Source organism: Ranitomeya variabilis, chromosome 5, assembly GCF_051348905.1.
Source record: "Ranitomeya variabilis isolate aRanVar5 chromosome 5, aRanVar5.hap1, whole genome shotgun sequence".
Lineage (NCBI taxonomy): Eukaryota > Metazoa > Chordata > Amphibia > Anura > Dendrobatidae > Ranitomeya > Ranitomeya variabilis.
The window spans coordinates 70,776,633-70,795,183 of NC_135236.1; the positions used below are offsets into that span (position 1 = coordinate 70,776,633).

The 18,551-nt window shown below is 42.4% G+C and overlaps 1 protein-coding gene and 1 long non-coding RNA gene across 6 annotated transcripts in view; one reads left to right on the top strand and one right to left on the bottom strand.

Annotated features, from left to right (window-relative positions):
* RHOBTB2 (Rho related BTB domain containing 2) overlaps nucleotides 1-18,551 on the top strand; it is a 42,355-nt gene that overhangs the window by 4,904 nt on the left and 18,900 nt on the right. Inside the window, exon 1 of one of the 5 annotated variants that reach the window (XR_013215549.1) lies at nucleotides 17,593-17,925. The exons of 1 other annotated variant lie outside the window; for it this stretch is intronic. Coding sequence is in view for 2 of the 4 variants with exons in the window: in XM_077262179.1 (XP_077118294.1) it covers nucleotides 17,915-17,958 (44 nt within the window). In the remaining 2 variants the exon portion in view is untranslated. Of the gene's footprint in view, nucleotides 1-17,592; nucleotides 17,959-18,551 lie in introns of those variants that run through there. 3 more of the 5 variants (XM_077262179.1, XM_077262181.1, XM_077262180.1) reach the window with 3 other exon arrangements.
* Nucleotides 5,657-14,497, bottom strand: LOC143773307 (uncharacterized). Its single transcript, XR_013215135.1, has 4 exons — nucleotides 14,420-14,497; nucleotides 8,945-9,115; nucleotides 6,727-6,954; nucleotides 5,657-6,116 (listed from the first exon to the last, which is right to left on the bottom strand). It is a non-coding gene; the product is annotated as an uncharacterized LOC143773307 (long non-coding RNA).

Here is an 18,551-nt window from a genome sequence, read left to right on the forward strand (position 1 = left end):
TGATTGTGTTTTTTTTTTTTTATTTATTTATTTATTTATTTATTTATTTTATTAGGCCACACAGGGATAGTTAGGTTAATGCGTTGAGGCGGTAGGCCAGTCTGAACAAATGCGTTTTTAGGGCACACTTAAAACTGTGGGGATTGGGGATTAATCGTATTAACCTAGCTAGTGCATTCCAAAGAATCGGCCCAGCACGTGTAAAGTCTTGGAGACGGGAATGGGAGGTTCTGATTATTGAGGATGCTAACCTGAGGTCATTAGCGGAGTGGAGGGCACGGGTAGGGTGGTAGACTGAGACCAGAGAGGAGATGTAGGGTGGTGCTGAGCCATGGAGTGCTTTGTGGATGAGGGTAGTAGTTTTGTACTGGATTCTGGAGTGGATGGGTAGCCAGTGTAATGACTGGCACAAGGTAGAGGCATCGGTGTAACGGTTGGTGAGGAATATGATCCTGGCAGCAATAATAGTAGCAATAAACGGTGAAAAACAAAAATACATCTCTCAGTTGGCACACAGATAGCATCCGTTTACTTTTCAGCTTTTTTTAACGGACCCAAAAATGGACATCTAAAGGTCTAAAGGCGTCCATACAATTCCAGACAATTGTATGTGTACTGGGGCCTTTGGATTCTTCCAAATGGCCAATGTCAGGAGAAAGAAGGCTATTGGATTCCAGCATGAGGAGAACAGAAGAACAATAAGGGCTCATTTCCACTTGCAAGAGAAAAAATGGTCCGTAATCTGGACCCCAAAATTTTTTAATCGCACCATCCGTTTTACATCCGTATGCAATCCGTTTTTTTTCTCTGCAACTATTTTTATACAGTCATTTACAGGACTATTTACAGTGTTCTATGCCACAGAATGGTAAGGTATCAGTAAAAAAAGGACGGAATACGGATGGTCCGTATTCCATGCGTTTTTTTTCTCGCACCCATTGACTTGCATTGGCGAGTCTCGTCCGAGACTCGCAGCAAATCGCAGCATGCTGCGATTTTTTTTCTCAGTCCGATTTCGGCTGAGAAAAAAAATCGTAAATGAAAAGACACCTATTGAATAACATTGGTCCGAGTGCAATCCGATTTTTTATCGGATTGCACTCGTCCGTTTTTCTCGCAAGTGGAAATGAGCCCTAAGGCTTCTGTTCACATCACGTTATAGCTCTACTCATGGTATATAGGCCAGGAAATCCTATACGCTAAGCGTATTGATACAGCATATTTTACCTAAAAGGGCTAAAAATAAGAATATGGAATAGCACACTAAATTAGAAAGATATTTAGTAAAAAAAAGTATACCATGGTAATGAGACCACTTTACAGCATTATTAATCTTTGGAGCATAATACTCAGCATCCACAATCCTCCTCCTTCTAGTGTCTGTGTGTCCAATCTGATGATACTGTTCTTCATCATGCTGAGACCAATTGTTAGACAAGAGATCTCCGCCAATTCTACTGTCTTCTAAAGAATTATTGGAGAAAGAGCAGCTCTGCTGGACAGTTTACTTCCAATTAGAGTTTTTATTATATTCACAAAAGTGAAATAATATAAAACACATTAAAAAACATCACACATGCCGCATGGGTTTCGCCTGTTGGCTTCTTCAGGGTTTTACTTGTTGGCTTACCCCTGAAGTTGATAGGTGAAACCCAGGGTCGAGTAGAAGTTAGATTGTGATTTTTTTTATGCGTTTAAACTATTTTGTGAGCATAATAAAGATCCTGATCAGAAGTAAACTGTGCTACTCTATGTCTGGTTATTCTTTCTTTAAAGAAAACTCAGATAATCCACTGTCAAAATCCACAAGACTGAGGCCTCATTCAGGCACCAGTTTTTTGGGATTTTTTTTTATGCATGAGAAAAAGTGTCATCAGAGTTTGGTCAGAGTTTCATCTTTTTTTCACTGATGAGAAAAAAAAACCTGTGCTATAGAGTTTAGGTCACCGCGCTACCCTAATCAAGAGCCTTAGACTAGGCTAGTTCAACCAATATACAAAAGATGGTTCCAATTGGAATAAAGTAGAAAAAAACACTTACTGTTATTGCGTTGCTGTAATGCCGGTACTGTGTCTGTTAGAGTGTTTTGGCGTGATGGTGTGCTGGGAGAAAAAGGAGACGACTTGTCCTCCGTGCGTCCAGAGCTGGGGGTCAGGTCGGCGGCGTGGGGCGGCAGAGCTGCGGGGAGCGTCCTCCCCTGTTGGCGCCTAACCGCCACGTGCACCAGAGAAGTTTAGCAAGCGGCGTCTCGGCCGAAGGCGCCGCTACAATGCAGCAGGGAGTAGGAGGACGTGTTCTGGGTGACGTCACCTGGAGCTGCAGGGAAAGAGCAGGAGACGGGTGCCGTGCAGGGCCTAATTGCATACGCGTTTCAAAGGTCACCGGACCTTCTTCGTCAGGGCTAAAGGTCCCGGTAGGAAATGTAAAACCGTACTCAGTAATAAACGAAAAAGGGGTGACCCAATAATCATAATGGCCGCCCGGGCCAAAAGTGGGAAGAGAAGGAAAAAAAGGGGGGGGGAATTAAAAGGGGAAAAGAGCATTACTAAAAATTATTGAGTGAGTGGAAAGCTATACAACTTAACATTGGTTTATCAATTAAAATATGTAACTAGATTATTATTTAAACGCATATAGCTCTAGCTCGTGGTTGAGACCCCTAGGGGCTAAACTGTCCAGCAGAAAAATCCACTCGGATTCGGTACGTGACATTGATTTAATATAGTCACCTCCCCTCCAATTCTTGTGTACTACCTGAATACCACAGAATATTAGCCCCTTTGTAGATCTACCATGGTATTCCCTAAAGTGCCTCGAGAGGGGGTGGCCAACAAAGCCTTTTTCTATGTTATTAAAATGTTCCTTCAGTCGATCCCTAAGTTTGCGCTTAGTACGGCCTACATACATTTTATCGCAAGGGCATTTAATTAAGTAGATCACCCCCGATGCCCAACATGATATGCTATCCTTAATTACAAATTCCTGAGTGCCGTTAGAGTTATAAAATTTAAATTGTTTTGTTTTCTTAAAATTTGTACGAACACAACAGAAGCAAGTGCCGCACGGTGTGAAACCTGGACTTTGTGAAGATGTTTTTTTAAAGGGACCCTTGCTGGTTGTTGGAGCTATAATGTTGCCTATTGTTTGCGATTTTCTAAAGACGAACTTTGGATGTATAGGTAGCAGTTCCCCTATCACTTTATCTGACTGGAGAATTGACCAATGCTTATAGATAATTCTAGTAAATTGCTTATATCCATAATGATATTGCGTGATAATAGGTAACTGGTAAATTTGTTCCGAAATGTCAGTTGGGGTGGATGTGTTTTTTGTATCAGAGTGTCTCTCGATGTTTCGTGTACCTCTTTATTAGCCACATCTAGCAAATCTTTAGGGTAGCCTTTTTCTAGAAATTGTCCAGTTAGGTACTCTGCTTCAGTTATGTAGTCCTGTATTTTAGTGCAGTTACGTCTTACTCAAGTGAATTGACTCTTGGGGATATTAGCCAACCAAATGGGTAAATGGCAGCTATGTATATCAATAAAACCGTTAGAATCCACTGGCTTACGGTGACACTTTGTTAATACCCGATTGCCTTTGATGAAAATGTTCAAATCTAAAAACTTAATTTCCGTTTTACTAGTAGTGGCCGTAAATTCCAACCCAAAGTCATTAAGGTTAAGATTGGCAATGAATGCATCTAATTCTCTTTGGGGGCCATTCTAAATGAATAACACGTCATCAATAAATCGTCTCCACATGATCAAATCTGTATTAGGGCTTTCTGTTCGTGCAATATGTGACTCCTCCCATTTGGCTACATAGAGCAAAGCGGGTAACCTTTCTCCACTTTCTCCTATCTGCCAGTGAAAAACAGACTTTCATTGCCGTGTTTGATCTGACCCTTGGATCAATATCGAACATGTTTCTGCGATTTTACACGGATCACTCGGCCCGCAAAAAAATCAATGTTATCTATGGAAAACACCGGGAGCCCTCGAATGCAAAAACGTGGACGGCTGAATCAGCTCGAAGGCAACAATTTATAAGGAATAAGTGGTATACGCTCGTCTTATTGAAGGGATCGCTGGAGTAAGATGCTCCAAATTCATTAAAAGCCATTTTCAGGGACTGGCGTAATTTACGTCACTTTTGCGGCATCAATTATGATGAATGGCAAGAGGCCTGGAGGCAAAGGGTTGGTGCCCTCTTAAATGTAGAAAACAATACAATCTCATTGTATTTGTTGAAAACATTCCGGGTTTTGTAAAATGGCGACATAAGCAATTTTTTTTACGCATTTTTCTATTATTTTTTTTCGCCAAAAACAAAATATGCAAGTTTATGGCAAGCATCGCCATAATTGTACTGACCTGGATAAACATATTTTATCATCATTTTTATTGCACAATAAACGGCAAAAAAAAAAATTGCAGATTGCGTCGTTTTGTTTTTCGTAATTTTGCCTCACTTGGAATTTTTTTCCCACTTTTCAGTAAATTATAACGTAAAATAAATGGTGTCCTTTAAAAGTACAGCTCATCCCGCCAAATAAAAAAAAAAAAAGCCCTCATACGGCTACATGGACAGAAATAAAGTAAGTAAAAAAAAAGTTATGGTTCTTGAAAAAAAAGGGAGGAAAAGTGCCAAAAAAATGAAAATCACCCTGTCCTTGTTAGGGTATGTGTCCACGTTTAGGATTGCTTCAGGATTTGGTCAGGATTTTCCATTTTATTTGTAAGCCAAAACCAGGAGTGGGTGATAAATGCAAAAGTGGAGCATATGTTTCTATTATACTTTTCCTCTAATTGTTACACTCCTGGTTTTGGCTTACAAATACTGATGAAAAATCCTGACCAAATCCTGATGCAATCCTGAACGTGGACACATACCCTAAAATGGGTTGCCTGGTCTTAGGTTAAAAGTCTGCAGTCACTCTATGTGACTGCAGACTAGCGAATCCTCACATCGCGCGCACTGGCTGCTGTGAGGATTCTCCAGGAGCAGGCATACTTCCGATCACATTCCAACTAGACGTGTCCGACCTTGCATTTGAGCGAGGCCAGACACGTCTACTTGGCATGTGACCGCATTTATGCACATACCCACCTGCCCGCTCCCAGCACCAGAGAGTCCTGACAGTGTGTGGTGTGTGCGATATGGTGGACGGACAGTGTGAATTTGGCTCAGCCGCTGTACCATTGATCAGTGACAGATATGGGACGAAGCTATTGATGGCCAGAAGTCTCAGACATGCCGTTCTCTTCCAGTATGTTAGGAATGTGTGAACACCTCCATCATGTCCCCATCACAGCACAATACACGTACCTGTCACATCATAAACTAAGTGTAACATAAATGTCACCTCTTACAAAGCGAGATATTTCAGTTTATGGGAAACATTAGTACAATGTGTGCCGCGTCTAGGCAATAATGGGAAAAAGATATCTTGACTAGACCTAATGGCTCTGGCACGTGACCGTAAAAATTTGTTTCTTTTTGACGGATGACATTCGCACTCATGTTACTCTACGAGGCCATTCACACGTCCGATTTTTTTTCTCGCACTCCGCCATTCATGTCATGGGTCCATGAAAAAAGTCAGACCACTCTTGGATGATAGGTGGGGTTTGATTTTCATGGAGAAGATGGAGAAATCTTTATTTTTTCTTCCCTACATCTGAAAAAAATCAGATCCCACATTGATGAAACTGTGATCAGAGTGTGAATAGTATAATCAGACCGTTTTTCTTGGATGGAGGACATACAGTTGTGTGACCCCGGCCTATGGTGGATCAATCAGTCAGATGACAGATGCCTTAGTGAGCATGGACTTCCATGACGTGAGAAGGGTAAAGGCCATGGCTGGAAATATCCATAGACGTCTCCCTGACAGGTATTTAATTGACCAGACTCTCAGGTCGATCTTGTAAGATGTCGATGATCGGCGGAAGTAATAAGTCATCCCTCCCTGACATACTGTCTGTACAGTTAGGCAGCTCAGTACTTCGGTTTTTCTTCTGTAGGTAAGAGAGATTACTAGTTTCTTTCCCGTATGGAAAATGATTACTCATCAGTTCTTCACAAGCTGCAGGTGTCAACTTGGATCTTGAACCCTAAAGCAGATCAATCACACGATTTAATTGTAAAACTGCTTGTATTATTAAGCAGATCTTTTAAACCTGATCGGGCTGGTATACTTACTTTGATAATTCATAGCAAAATGGCTGTCATTATTTTTGAAAGTTGCCCACCTTAGTCTGATTGCCAGCAACTCTGTGTCCCCCTCCCTGTTGAATCTCTGTCCACCTAGCTGGATTCACAACTTCCCACCTCTCTGCTGAATCTCTGCCCACCTAGCCGGATTAACAGCCCCCGAGTGTCCTTCCTCTCTGCTGACTCTGCGCCCACATAACCGGGTTGACATCTCCTCAGTGTTCCTCCTCCCTGCTACTTCTCAGATCTCACACTGCTCAGTGCAAGCTGCAGCTGTCAGACAACCTAGATGGGCCGAGACTAGTTACACTTGGTATCATGAGTTTTTTCTCACTCTTTAGCTGGACTCATCTTAATAGCAGGATTATACAGCCATTCTATCATGCCTTTTCAAAGTAAGTACACCAGCCTTATCGGGTCTGAGAAATCTATCTAAAGGGGGTTTTCAGGTTTCATTATTTTTTTAGGGCACATCCTTGCTCAAAAAAGAACAAAATCAGCCATACTTACCCCCTGCCACTCTGAAAAAAATAAACTTGGAAAACTCCTTTAATAATTTATAAAGTTTGTATCTTGAAATCTAGTAATAGAACGGTCCACTGGGCTTTTAAAATCAGACTCTAAAAGGAGTGGCAGGGCATAATTTCATCCAGAGCTGTCTTCAAACTCCTTCTAGCTGTGGTCTTGTGAATAGGAGAGGACCAGTCTGTCGGACATGGACCGATCTAATATCACCACCTATCAAGAAGTACATGAGTGATAAACGCCACTGGTCAGAATACTTCATCCACCTTGAAACACCTATTTTATATATAGAAATACGCAGAGTAATTTTGTGCATCCATTACATTACTTATACTGCACCGATTCTGAGTTGTAGTTTGTGTTATACTTCAGAGCTGCATTTAGAATTCTGCAAATTCTGCAAACGACGTTTGTTCTCAGACTCGCCTTCAGCAATTCAGCTGAACTCCTACAATATAGTTAGCTTTTTACATCATAATGTGGGAATGCAAAGCTGCAGAATTACGAATGCAGTTCTGGCTTATAATATAAGATGGATCTCAGGAACAGTACAAGATAATAAATGTAATGTATTTCCAAAAGGTAGGATGAAGTTTCATTTACGCTAACATATTTCTGCCCATAACGCTTGGTGATTGGCTATGTAAATAGCCGATCGGCGCTCATTTAAAAGCCCCCGTAACACTGGCCAATGCAGAATGTATGGGGTCGAGTGATGGCTACTGATGAGTTTCATGGGCACATGATGGTGTTTTGTAAATCGCACCGCTCATATACAATAACTCTTTGTGCAAGCAGCTCATAGTGACCTTGTAATGGAGCCTCCCGGAGGGAATAGACGGCCATTATTGAGAGGCGGTCAGAACAGGTTGTGAGTTCAGCAGGTAACAGAATGTCACTGAGCTACTTCTGCTGCTGATAAGATCAGACGATACAGAGAAAACAGTGTAAGAATGGACCGGTCGTCTGCAGATAGTGGAATTCCCCATACTGTCATCTGATGCAATATCCAACCTGTCAGTCACCGTGAACTTGTAAAACACTGAGGTATGAGGCACGCTGCGACGGCCATGCCGTAATTGGGCTCCAGATTATTGGACGCTAGGGAAGGATGGAAAATAATAGTTGTTGCATTACGGGTTTTAGGACGGAGAAGATAAAAGATTTTTCCTCAATTTCATTGTAGAGTTAGTCTCGGAATAATAGAAGGAATTTGGAGATTTTTCAATTTTTCAGTTTCAAATTCATGTTGATTTATGGGTAAGAGCGATATATGGACCTCGATGTTTGGATCGGCCGCAGGTCTCCTGACCTGAACTTGACAGCTGCAAATGAGACTGTCAAGTTCAGGTCAGGAGACCCGCAGCCAGTACGACCATCGCGGTCCATACTTGGAAGACATCCGAGTCACAATGCGATTTGTGCTGTCCTGGTCCACCGTCCAGTCTGCGCCTCGCTTTATCATCCTGGGGCAAAGCTGGTGCTTACTACATCAAGATGTAATAGTTGCTGGACTCATAGTGGTGAGGTGAGGACTCATGCACCATCGTGCCATCATGGCCAGAGGTGCCCAGGAAGCAAGGTGCAAAAGTAAAAACCGAATACCATGGAGGACAGGAACCCTGGACTAGAGCAACGCGATCCTAATCACTTCCTAACTCTAAGGGCTCGTGCAGACGACCGTACTTTCGGTACGAGTGCAATTCGTCAAAACATCGGAAACCGCTCAACTCTAGTGGTCCTTGAAAAAATCATCCAAGGACAGTCTGATTTTCAAGGACTGATGCAATGGCGGATCCTACTCTGATCAGAGTCTGATTAGCACAATCGGCCGCTTTTCTTGGATGGAGAACATACGGTCGTGTGACCCTAGCCTAAATGTGATGAGGACAAGGTACATGCCATAGATCATCTCCATTATGACCCTCAAGAAAATCCCTCAACAGAAATACATCAAACAGTTGGGGATGCGGGTATTATTTTTGTAAGGTATCGGTGGCCTCCTTACTTTTAGGGTCCAGATACTTGAGGGGAATGATATCATTGCTGCAAGTGTCAAATGAGCTTTCTATGGGCACCCACTTTATATTTACGTCGGTCATCACTCAAGTGATCAGCTGTGAAAAGATAACCATTGGCACAAATACGCTTGTACCGCACCCCTGTATACAGGGATCTCCGTGTCCTGATTAATGGTCATTACCTAGAAACGTCACGGCCTCTGTTCCTCAGGATGTTTTTCTGTTCTCATCATCTCTCTGTCACTTTTCTATGTGACACAAGACAGGACCGGCATATTCTGGATGAAGCAAGATAAGGGCGTGTGTGGAGCTCGCATCTCGTACTATTACACATACGTAACCGGAGAAGAAGCCTGGGTGTAAAAACAAGGAGGAACAGGTTTAATAAATGCGTGATGTCAATGGAAGTGGTGAAAGTGCAAAATGCCTTATGTAGTGATCTGTACTTTGGGATGTTTAGTGCTTTAGGGTGTTCCTGATATGTACGAAGCAAAAGTGTTACGAGAAAAGACACTAGGACAGGGTCATGGACGGTCAGGGGTCATTGATGCACGTGGGTAGTGAAGGCAAGCCGTCTGGGCTGATCTCACAGGTGTCAATACAGTCTCAGACCAGTCAGAGCGCCCATGCTGACCCCTGGCCACCACCAAAAGTGCCTACTATGAGCACGTGAGCATCAATACTGGACCATGGAGCATTAGAAGGTGTCTGGTCTGATTAATCACATCTTACACCCTGTAACCTGTAACCGCTGGGTGCGTGAGCGTCACTTACCTGGGGAGAGATGGTACCAGGATGTGCTATGAGGAGAAGAAGACAACCTGCGGAAGCAGAGTGATAGGGAATGTCTGCTGGGAAACCTTGTGTCCTGGCATCGTGTGCAAGTTACTTCGACCCATACCCGATACATTTTTGCAGACAATAAACTACAGGATGCTTCGTGGGGGGGTCCTGAGGAACAGACATCCCCTCTAAAGTAGGCCATACACATTAGATGGCTGTCTGCTGACCGATGCTTGGGTCGATCGATTGACTGAAAGCCATCTCAGCCGACTCTCCCAGACACGGGACACTCATTCGGCCAGCGCTCCTATTTTCTCTATGACAAAACCACTGTCAGCATTCGGCTATCTCTGGGAGAACAGGAGTCACCAGTCTGACATCGGACATGTTTGATCGAAATTTCTACTGACCATCACTCGGCCGGTGCTCCCATACTCATTAGACTGTCAGCTGAAGCCATCGATATCAACACGTTCATCCGACATTAGCCTAATTTGTATGGAGGTCTTAAGATATCTATATTTACCATTTTATGCAATATTCCCATTACATATAGTAATAATGAGTTGTTTCAGCTTGGGGCACTTAGACTGGAGAAACTTCAAAAAAAGTTTCTCCACTTTCTCCTACATGACAGGCGGATGTTGTCCGAGTTTGGTTTGATTTTTTTTCACGGACCCATTGACCCATTTTGATCCGACCCTCTGATAAAAATCGGACTCGTCTCCGATATTTTCCGCAGGCCACTCGATCCTAGGAAAAAAATCAGACTTGTGAACTCACCCATAGAATATCACAGGTACCAGGTGCCATTCCTGAAAAACATTTATAGCGCTCATGCATGAAAATCGGAGGCCTAAAGGGGAGATTTATCAAAACTATTGTAAAGTGGTGCAAAGGAAAAGCGGCTGAAAAAAAGCGGGGGTCCTGGTGTCATTTACTCCTTGCTATTGTGCCTTTGTTGATTAGAAGAACAGGGGCAAAAACAGAGGCGGTCCATGGATAATTCTGCGCAAAAATAAAAATAATTATGGAACGAATTTCCGATGTGGAATTTTTCCACTTTTATGTCTACCCTATGTAAATATGGCCTGAGGGTTAGAGGTTGTACTACCGTCATACTCCTGGTGGTCTAGAGTGGTTTAGAAACTAAATAATTTTCCATTAAAAATACGTTACAAAAACCTAGAATGAGGACCATTCTCCCGTACTTTCCCAGTCTGTGTCTAGGAGGAGCGTAAATGGAGTGGTAGGTCCTCCATTCTATCCATTGATGGAGGTCCCAGCTGTTGGACCCCATCGATATAACATTTAGCACCCATCCAATGCATAGATAGTGTTTATTTTTATTTAGACTAACTCTCGAAAGTGATGAAATCCTAATATTAATATACATTGTGTTTTGCATCGGAAGTCCAAACTGGATTGGTGGGAACACTTAAAGTGGCCCTCCAGTCTGACATATAAACGTAGCATTTTCGAGGCAGTGATTGGTATACTCATCGGGCACCCTCCTTTTTTTCATTGTGAAACCGAACATCTAATTCCTGGGCTCCTCTTCTTCTTGTCCCCAGCATGGCAGTACTACTTCTCAGACCACCCAGTGTACGCGATGTGCTTGGGTAGTCTGAGACACGCCTCCTGCTCTTGGATTGGCCAAGAAGAGCGGGCGTGTCTGTCACAACCAATGCACAGTGGGGACTCCAGGAAGTCTATGAAGCAGTGGGCATTTCCACCTAATAGAAAACCACTTGATATTAGGTATCCACTTCTTAGACTTTTACTCATTGGTTCCTTGGCTGTATCTGTTTTATTCCTACTTAAAGGGATCATCTAGGACTTATATATTTATGTCCATCCCTAGGTTAGGACATCAATATCAGATTGGTGGGGGTCCAACAATTGTCGCAGTGTAGTGGCCATTCAGAGGTACTGCGGCTCAGATCACATTCACTTCAAAGGGCACCGGCTCTGTACACCAAAGATCAGTGCGCTGCCAGGTGTAAGTCCCCCACCGATCTGATACTGATGACTTATCCTATGCATAGGTAATCAGTATCTAAGTCTTGTACAACCCCTTTAAATCTCTTAAATGGTTCTGCCTCCCCTTGCTGACATCCAGCTCTTTAGTGCCACCTATAGGTAATGACCCCGTATTAATCCCTAGATGTTGAGGTTCTTTAAGGCTGTACATTACCTATAGTTTTCTTCTCAAGAAGAGCTAATCTGCATACCCCTTTAAGAAACGGCAACCATAAAAATTACAGCTCCCGCAGGGGTTGTCATAGTATAAGTGGCATGTATATCATTGTCTGCTATTCCGGAATATGGGAAAGCTGGATCACTACTGAGGACATTATGCTCATCATCTAGTATTCCTTGAAATTAGAAGTAATTAAAGGGGTTGTCTGCTTTTGTGTATAATTTTTGCCATTTGGTTTTATTATAAATTTTGCACCATTTTCTTTTTTAACGAGCTCTTTGTTTCCCATCACATTCAACTTTGACGTGGTCTGTGGTCATAAATGAGTTGAGAGGAGCTCAGATGAAAAAAAAGAGGTACAAATTCTCCCATTGGACTGTGGTAGCGAGCTCACTGACAGATTCTCAGTTAACTCATTCTGCAGCCAGGAATAGAGGATGTAGAAGGCAAACGGTGCAACATTTTTTTTTTTTTTTTTATAAATCAGATTTATTGGTGCAAATGAACAATACATAAATGAAACAATATTGAGACACATTTGGTACAGCCAATAGAATACAACCTACAATTCAAACAGGAAAATAAAGTCCCAACAGTTTCCAGGTGTTATCGGCCAATGCCGATGATATCACTTTCAATTTGGCAATAATGATTTACATTATAGAAGCATGTAAACAACAACGAAGAAAATCATGCATTACTAACTATAATGAGATGTTTATTTTAGTAGAGAATATCACTAACTAGAAAAGACAGTTAGAAAGAGGAAAAGTTAAAGAAAAGAAGAGAAAAGAGAGAGGAAAAAAAAAAAAAAGAAAGGGGGGGGGAAAGGGGAATGTGGGTAGAAATGGGAGGGTACGGTAAGTATGGGGAGTGCGGCACCCCCCCCGGGCGGGACCCAATCCCCATGTAACGGCGAAAAAGTCAAAATATCGCTGACCTTTGCTTTAAGTCATCATGGCAGGTTAGAGCAAATGGGCCGCATCCATTTTTTAAAAAACGCATCCGAAGCGGTTTCAGATGTAAATTAGGATCTGGACAGCCACACGTCCAGCTCTGGAGTCTCCCTAAATACAATCCATGAAGCCCAAATGTTATAAAATTTCTCAGAATCCCCAGTGGATTGGCTTATCAACTGTTCCATTCTATATATGTTGTTTAGTTTCGCAAGAAAATCGGAGCCTGAGGGGTAGCGATCCTGCTTCCAATATCGGGGAATCAAGTTCCTGACAGCTGCAAGAAAATGTCTGAGAAGACTCCTCTTAAACCCAGAGATCGACAGGTCACATAGAGAAAGAAGGGCCAGTTCCACCGTGGGCTGTATTTTGCGGATGGATAATTTATTATAAAGATCGAAAACTAACATCCAAAATTTCTTTATGGGCGGACATTCCCACCAAATATGAACGTATGTCCCCTTCTCTGTTGCACATCTCCAACAGATATCAGGGATCACCGGGAACATAGCATGAACCTGGGAAGGGCATCTATACCACCTCGACAGAATTTTATAGCTCCTCTCCTGTGACACAGCAGACAACGAGGTCCTAAAAGTAAACAATAAAATCTTGTCCCTCTCCTCTTGAGACAGAGATATTCCCAAATCACTCTCCCATCTCGAAAAAAACGTTGGAAAATCATGTGTTGGGGTTTGACTCTCTTGAAAGAGGTTATATAATAAGGAGACCTTGCGGACCGGGGGCTCCCCGGCGAGACAAATTTTCTCAAAAGGGGTCAGCATCCCCATGGACTTGTTGAGTTTAAATGTCGTGCTTATGAAGCTTTTTAACTGCTCATAAAAAAACCAAGAGCCCCCGGGAGGTTCCCCCCCCTGGTATATTTCCTGTAGGGGCTTAATGCCCGTCTGGTTTATGAAGTCAAATATAATGGGCTTTGAAGCCCTATTCTTGCTTAAGAATGTTTCCCTACGGAGTCCCGCAGGGAAGTGAGGGTTATCGTATATTGGGGTTAGTGGTCCCGGAGCTGTAGAGGTTATTAAGTTCCTGCCACTCTGCCGGACAAGTAGGAGCATGTTCCTAGTCATGAAGGGAAGGCCAGACCCCCCTCCCGCGTTCCATAATATCGTCTGAGGATCCCCGCCAACCAGATCACCCTCCACACCAACCCACTTCTTATTATTTCTGCTGTGATATAGGTCTAAAATGCAGGTGCCGACTGAGGCTCGGCTATAGACTAGGAAATCCGGTAAGCCAATTCCCCCCATTTTCTTTGATCTGCTTAAAACAAAATATGATATTCGAGATCTGGTGTGGGACCAGACCAGTCGAATAACCGCTTTCCTAAGCCGCGAGAAGAAGGAGGCAGGAAGATATAACGGGATTGTCTGGAAATAATATAAAAGACGTGGCAATAAGTCCATTTTGATTACGTTAACTCTACCAAACCAGGACAGTTGAAGTTTATGCCATCTCTCCAGGTCCAACTCTGCTTTTTGTAACGCCGTTTTGGCAAACGGTGCAACATTTTTAATTAAACCCAAGTCCAAAAATTATTTTTTGACAAAAATGCATGCATTTAAGGAACAAAAATATATATATATCCCTAAAGGTGGATGATTTAAGGACTTTTATTCCCTGCTGATGTTTTATAGGCAGTGTCGGATTTTTCCTGCTGCTTTGTTCTGGCACAATACGCTGCCTGGCTACCTTACGTGAACCGTGCGTGGTGTTATATAAGGTCCCACGTCACATCTCCTGCCTTCTCCTCCAGCCCGGCTTCTCTCACATGCTCTCTGCTTCCTCTTCTCCTTCCAAGCCTCTACGTTCCTAAGCAACTTAGTGTTGTAAATGCGACTCCCAGCATGCACCGCCTGCTAATATTTGCATACTATGAATATGCAAATCTGACAACCCTAAGCCCAGTCCTAAGGAAGCATCACATGGTCAGGGGTGTAAATATTTAACCTGCGCCGTTTCTTCTGGACGCCTGCATGTGCCATAATTAGACGTAATAGAGGCCACTAAACTTTAATACGGATTAACCGGAGGAATTACTGCCAGGTTTTATACTAATGTCCTCGTTTGCCATGGTAAATTGACCCCTAATTACACAGTAGAGTTTTGTTCTGGAGATATAGCTACGGGAAAAAATGTGCAAAATGCTCCAAAATCCACTGCAAAAGCAGAGGATAAACTATAAAGTATTTATGCATTTTTTTCCTATTCTTTTGGTTAAATGACTTGAAAAATAAAAGAAACAGCGCCACTCTTATACATAGGCTGTGTGCGGTACTGCACTCAACTAAAATCAGCTCTACTTGATGCAGTGCCAAATGCCACCTGATCAAGAGTGGCGCTGTTTCAGAAAAAAAAAAAAAAGATTTGTCTCTACCGCTGAGTTTTATTTTATTATGCCAAGGGATATTTATGCATTGCAGTCATCTACATAACTTATATGACCTGGATGGAATTAATGGATCATTTAGGAAACACCCAAGTGTCAAACGTACAATTATATCCAAAAGTGTAGTGTTGGGTAAGAGAGGGAAGCAGCAGAAAGAAGCTCTCCCATGAATGAATCCTGACGATCCAAGGTGGGAGCCGGAAATCACGGACAGGATGGATTTGTAACTAATAGGGGGCATTTTCTGTGGCATTTTCTGGGGCCTGCACAGAACAAAAAATCGTGGCTTGTCTGATTTATGTGGACGAGCCCATGGAGGCGCACACAATGTGGCTATAGCCTGGGCGTTTATGCTTCAGTAATCTGTGGCCGCTGGACGGGAGCCCTGAGGATCACCTTTGACCCAACCGCTTCAGCGGCTCCTCTTTTGATTAGCCAACCTGGAATGACGTCATAAAGCAATGATGATGTCATGCCGAGCTGGCTAATCGAAAGAAAAGCCACGGATGCCGACAGGTCAGAGGTGGTCCTCAGGGTTCCCGGCCAGGTGCCACAGATTACTGACTCGACTGATGGACTAGTTTCCAACTCTGGTGTCAGATTAGGGGCCTGTGCATATTTGTGACATTTTTTCTGTGCAGATTCGTCTCATTTATTTTCTGTGCAGATTCGTCTAATTTTTTTTCTGTGCAGATTTGTCATATTTTTCTGTGCAGATTCGTCTCATTTTTTTCTGTGCAGATTTGTCTCATTTTTTTCTGTGCAGATTTATCATATTTTTCTGTGCAGATTCTTCTGTAATTTTTTCTGTGCAGATTTGTCTCTTTTTTCTGTGCAGATTCGTCTTTTTTTCTGTGCAGATTTGTCACATTTTTTTGTGCAGATTTGTCATATTTTTCTGTGCAGATTCGTCTCATTTATTTTCTGTGCAGATTCGTCTAATTTTTTTTCTGTGCAGATTTGTCATATTTTTCTGTGCAGATTCGTCTCATTTATTTCTTTGCAGATTTGTCTCATTTTTTTTCTGTGCAGATTTATCATATTTTTCTGTGCAGATTCTTCTCTAATTTTTTCTGTGCAGATTTGTCTCTTTTTTCTGTGCAGATTCATCTCATTTATTTTCTGTGCAGATTCGTCTAATTTTTTTTCTGTGCAGATTTGTCATATTTTTCTGTGTAGATTCGTCTCATTTTTTTCTGTGCAGGTTTGTCTAACTTTTTTTCTGTGCAGATTTGTCTCATTTTTTTTCTGTGCAGATTTATCATATTTTTCTGTGCAGATTCTTCTCTAATTTTTTCTGTGCAGATTCGTCTAATTTATTTTCTGTGCAGATTCGTCTAATTTTTTTTCTGTGCAGATTTGTCATATTTTTCTGTGCAGATTCGTCTCATTTTTTTCTGTGCAGATTTGTCTAATTTTTTCTGTGCAGATTTATCATATTTTTCTGTGCAGATTCTTCTCTAATTTTTTTCTGTGCAGATTTGTCTCTTTTTTTCTGTGCAGATTCGTCTTTTTTTCCTGTGCAGATTTGTCACATTTTTCTGTGCAGATTTGTCATATTTTTCTGTGTAGATTCGTCTCATTTTTTTCTGTGCAGGTTTGTCTAACTTTTTTTCTGTGCAGATTTGTCTCATTTTTTCTGTTCAGATTTGTCTCTTTTTTTTCTGTGCAGATTTGTCCCTTTTTTTCTGTGCAGATTCATCTCATTTTTTCTGTGCAAATTCGTCTCATTTTTCTGTGCAGATTTGTCATATTTTTCTGTGCAGATTCGTCTCATTTTTCTGTGCAGATTCGTCTAATTTTTTCTGTGCAGATTTCTCATATTTTTCGGTTCAGATTTGTCACATTTTTCTGTGCAGATTTGTCCTTTTTCTGTGCAGATTTGTCTCATTTTTTCTGTGCAGATTTGTCTAATTTTGAAGTTTCACACGCACGTTGCTTTTTTTCCCTTGCAGATTTAAATCTGTAGCATGTCAAACGTTTCAGCGTTTTTAATGCAGATTTCACCCATACTAATAAGTGATGAAAAATCTGCTCCGAAGAACACGTGTAAAAAAAAAAAAAGCATCTATTTTACGCAGCATTTTTCTTGCCAAGAGATCCAGAGATGAGGCAGAAATTTCTGCACCAAATACTTAGCGTGTGCACATTACCCTATCTCCCAGATGCCCTCTGCGGCCATTCCCCCTGCCGGCAGCTGCGTTCCTCATCCGGATTTCTCTACGGATGAGCGATTCTCCTGAAATACAACAGCGTAGACTCGGAGATGTGATCGGTTCACCGTGTTCTGAGCGCCAATTCTTTTCCATAGCTGTCAGCAGATTAAATAAAGAACATCCTGATCATTTGCAGCAGCTGCATCTGGATTTTCCCAAGATGTCTGTAACGCCACGGCGCCTGCAGATGGCACTCAAGACTTTCCTATCCAGTGAAAATAGAAATTCCTCCCCTTGGTTGGGAACACATCTCATACATATACACGCACACCTCCTGGCTGGAAATGATATCCAGGCTGCAGCACACACACACACCGATACATAATGCACACTAACACCGCACTGATAACGTGACGTGCGTATACAGTGCCATCCCATAGGCACAGGATCTGTTCTCGGATCTGCAAGGGCAAAATCCATCGGGCATACGCACGCACATTGCAGCTGGGACGTGTGTGCCCCGTGCAGGCATGGCATGGATACGTGCACACACCAGCACCATACACATGTAGTTATAGCTAGGCACATATACCCATAGCCGTGGCCTGACGATTTCCGGACTGCAGAGAGGATGCGCGGGTGACAACATGGCTGCCATGTATGGAACAAGACTGGGTGTAGTATCAGCTGTGTGTGTGTCATGTCGGTGGATGACGGCTTATTATTATGGGGTCTTGTGATTTATATTGCATGCTATGATTGGGGGGGGCCTATTTATGTCATTGTACAATAGTATGTGCCCCCCCCCCATCCCCCCTCCGTCCTGTGATTTTCCAGCTATGGTTTCTTTCGCTCCCGAACTTTGATCCTCAGTGGTAAGAATGTGACCTGATTCTCGGCATAATCTAAAAGGCGAGAGAAAGTTATTATTTTTTAACCAGGCGCGGAGCCCTGGAGACGCCGTATTCTGCGGCGTACTATGACCTGGATTTCTCGGCTGCTTCAATAGTTTTCATTCTTAGAAGTGCTGAGCTGGAAGTTATGCGATTTTTAATCCGATCAATAGCATAATTCATATATACTCGTCGTGCAGAATGGAGGGATCTAGTGCAGGCTGAAATGGTCAGGGGACGGCAATGGGCTCCAGTATTGCTCCTTCATTACCCAGTTTAACCTGCAGTCCTATGTAAACCATTGTTATGTTCAGGGAACCAATTTGGAGTCTAAAAAAAGATTCCCCCAATTATTTATGCTTTATAGCATTGGTCTCCTAATATGGGGAGA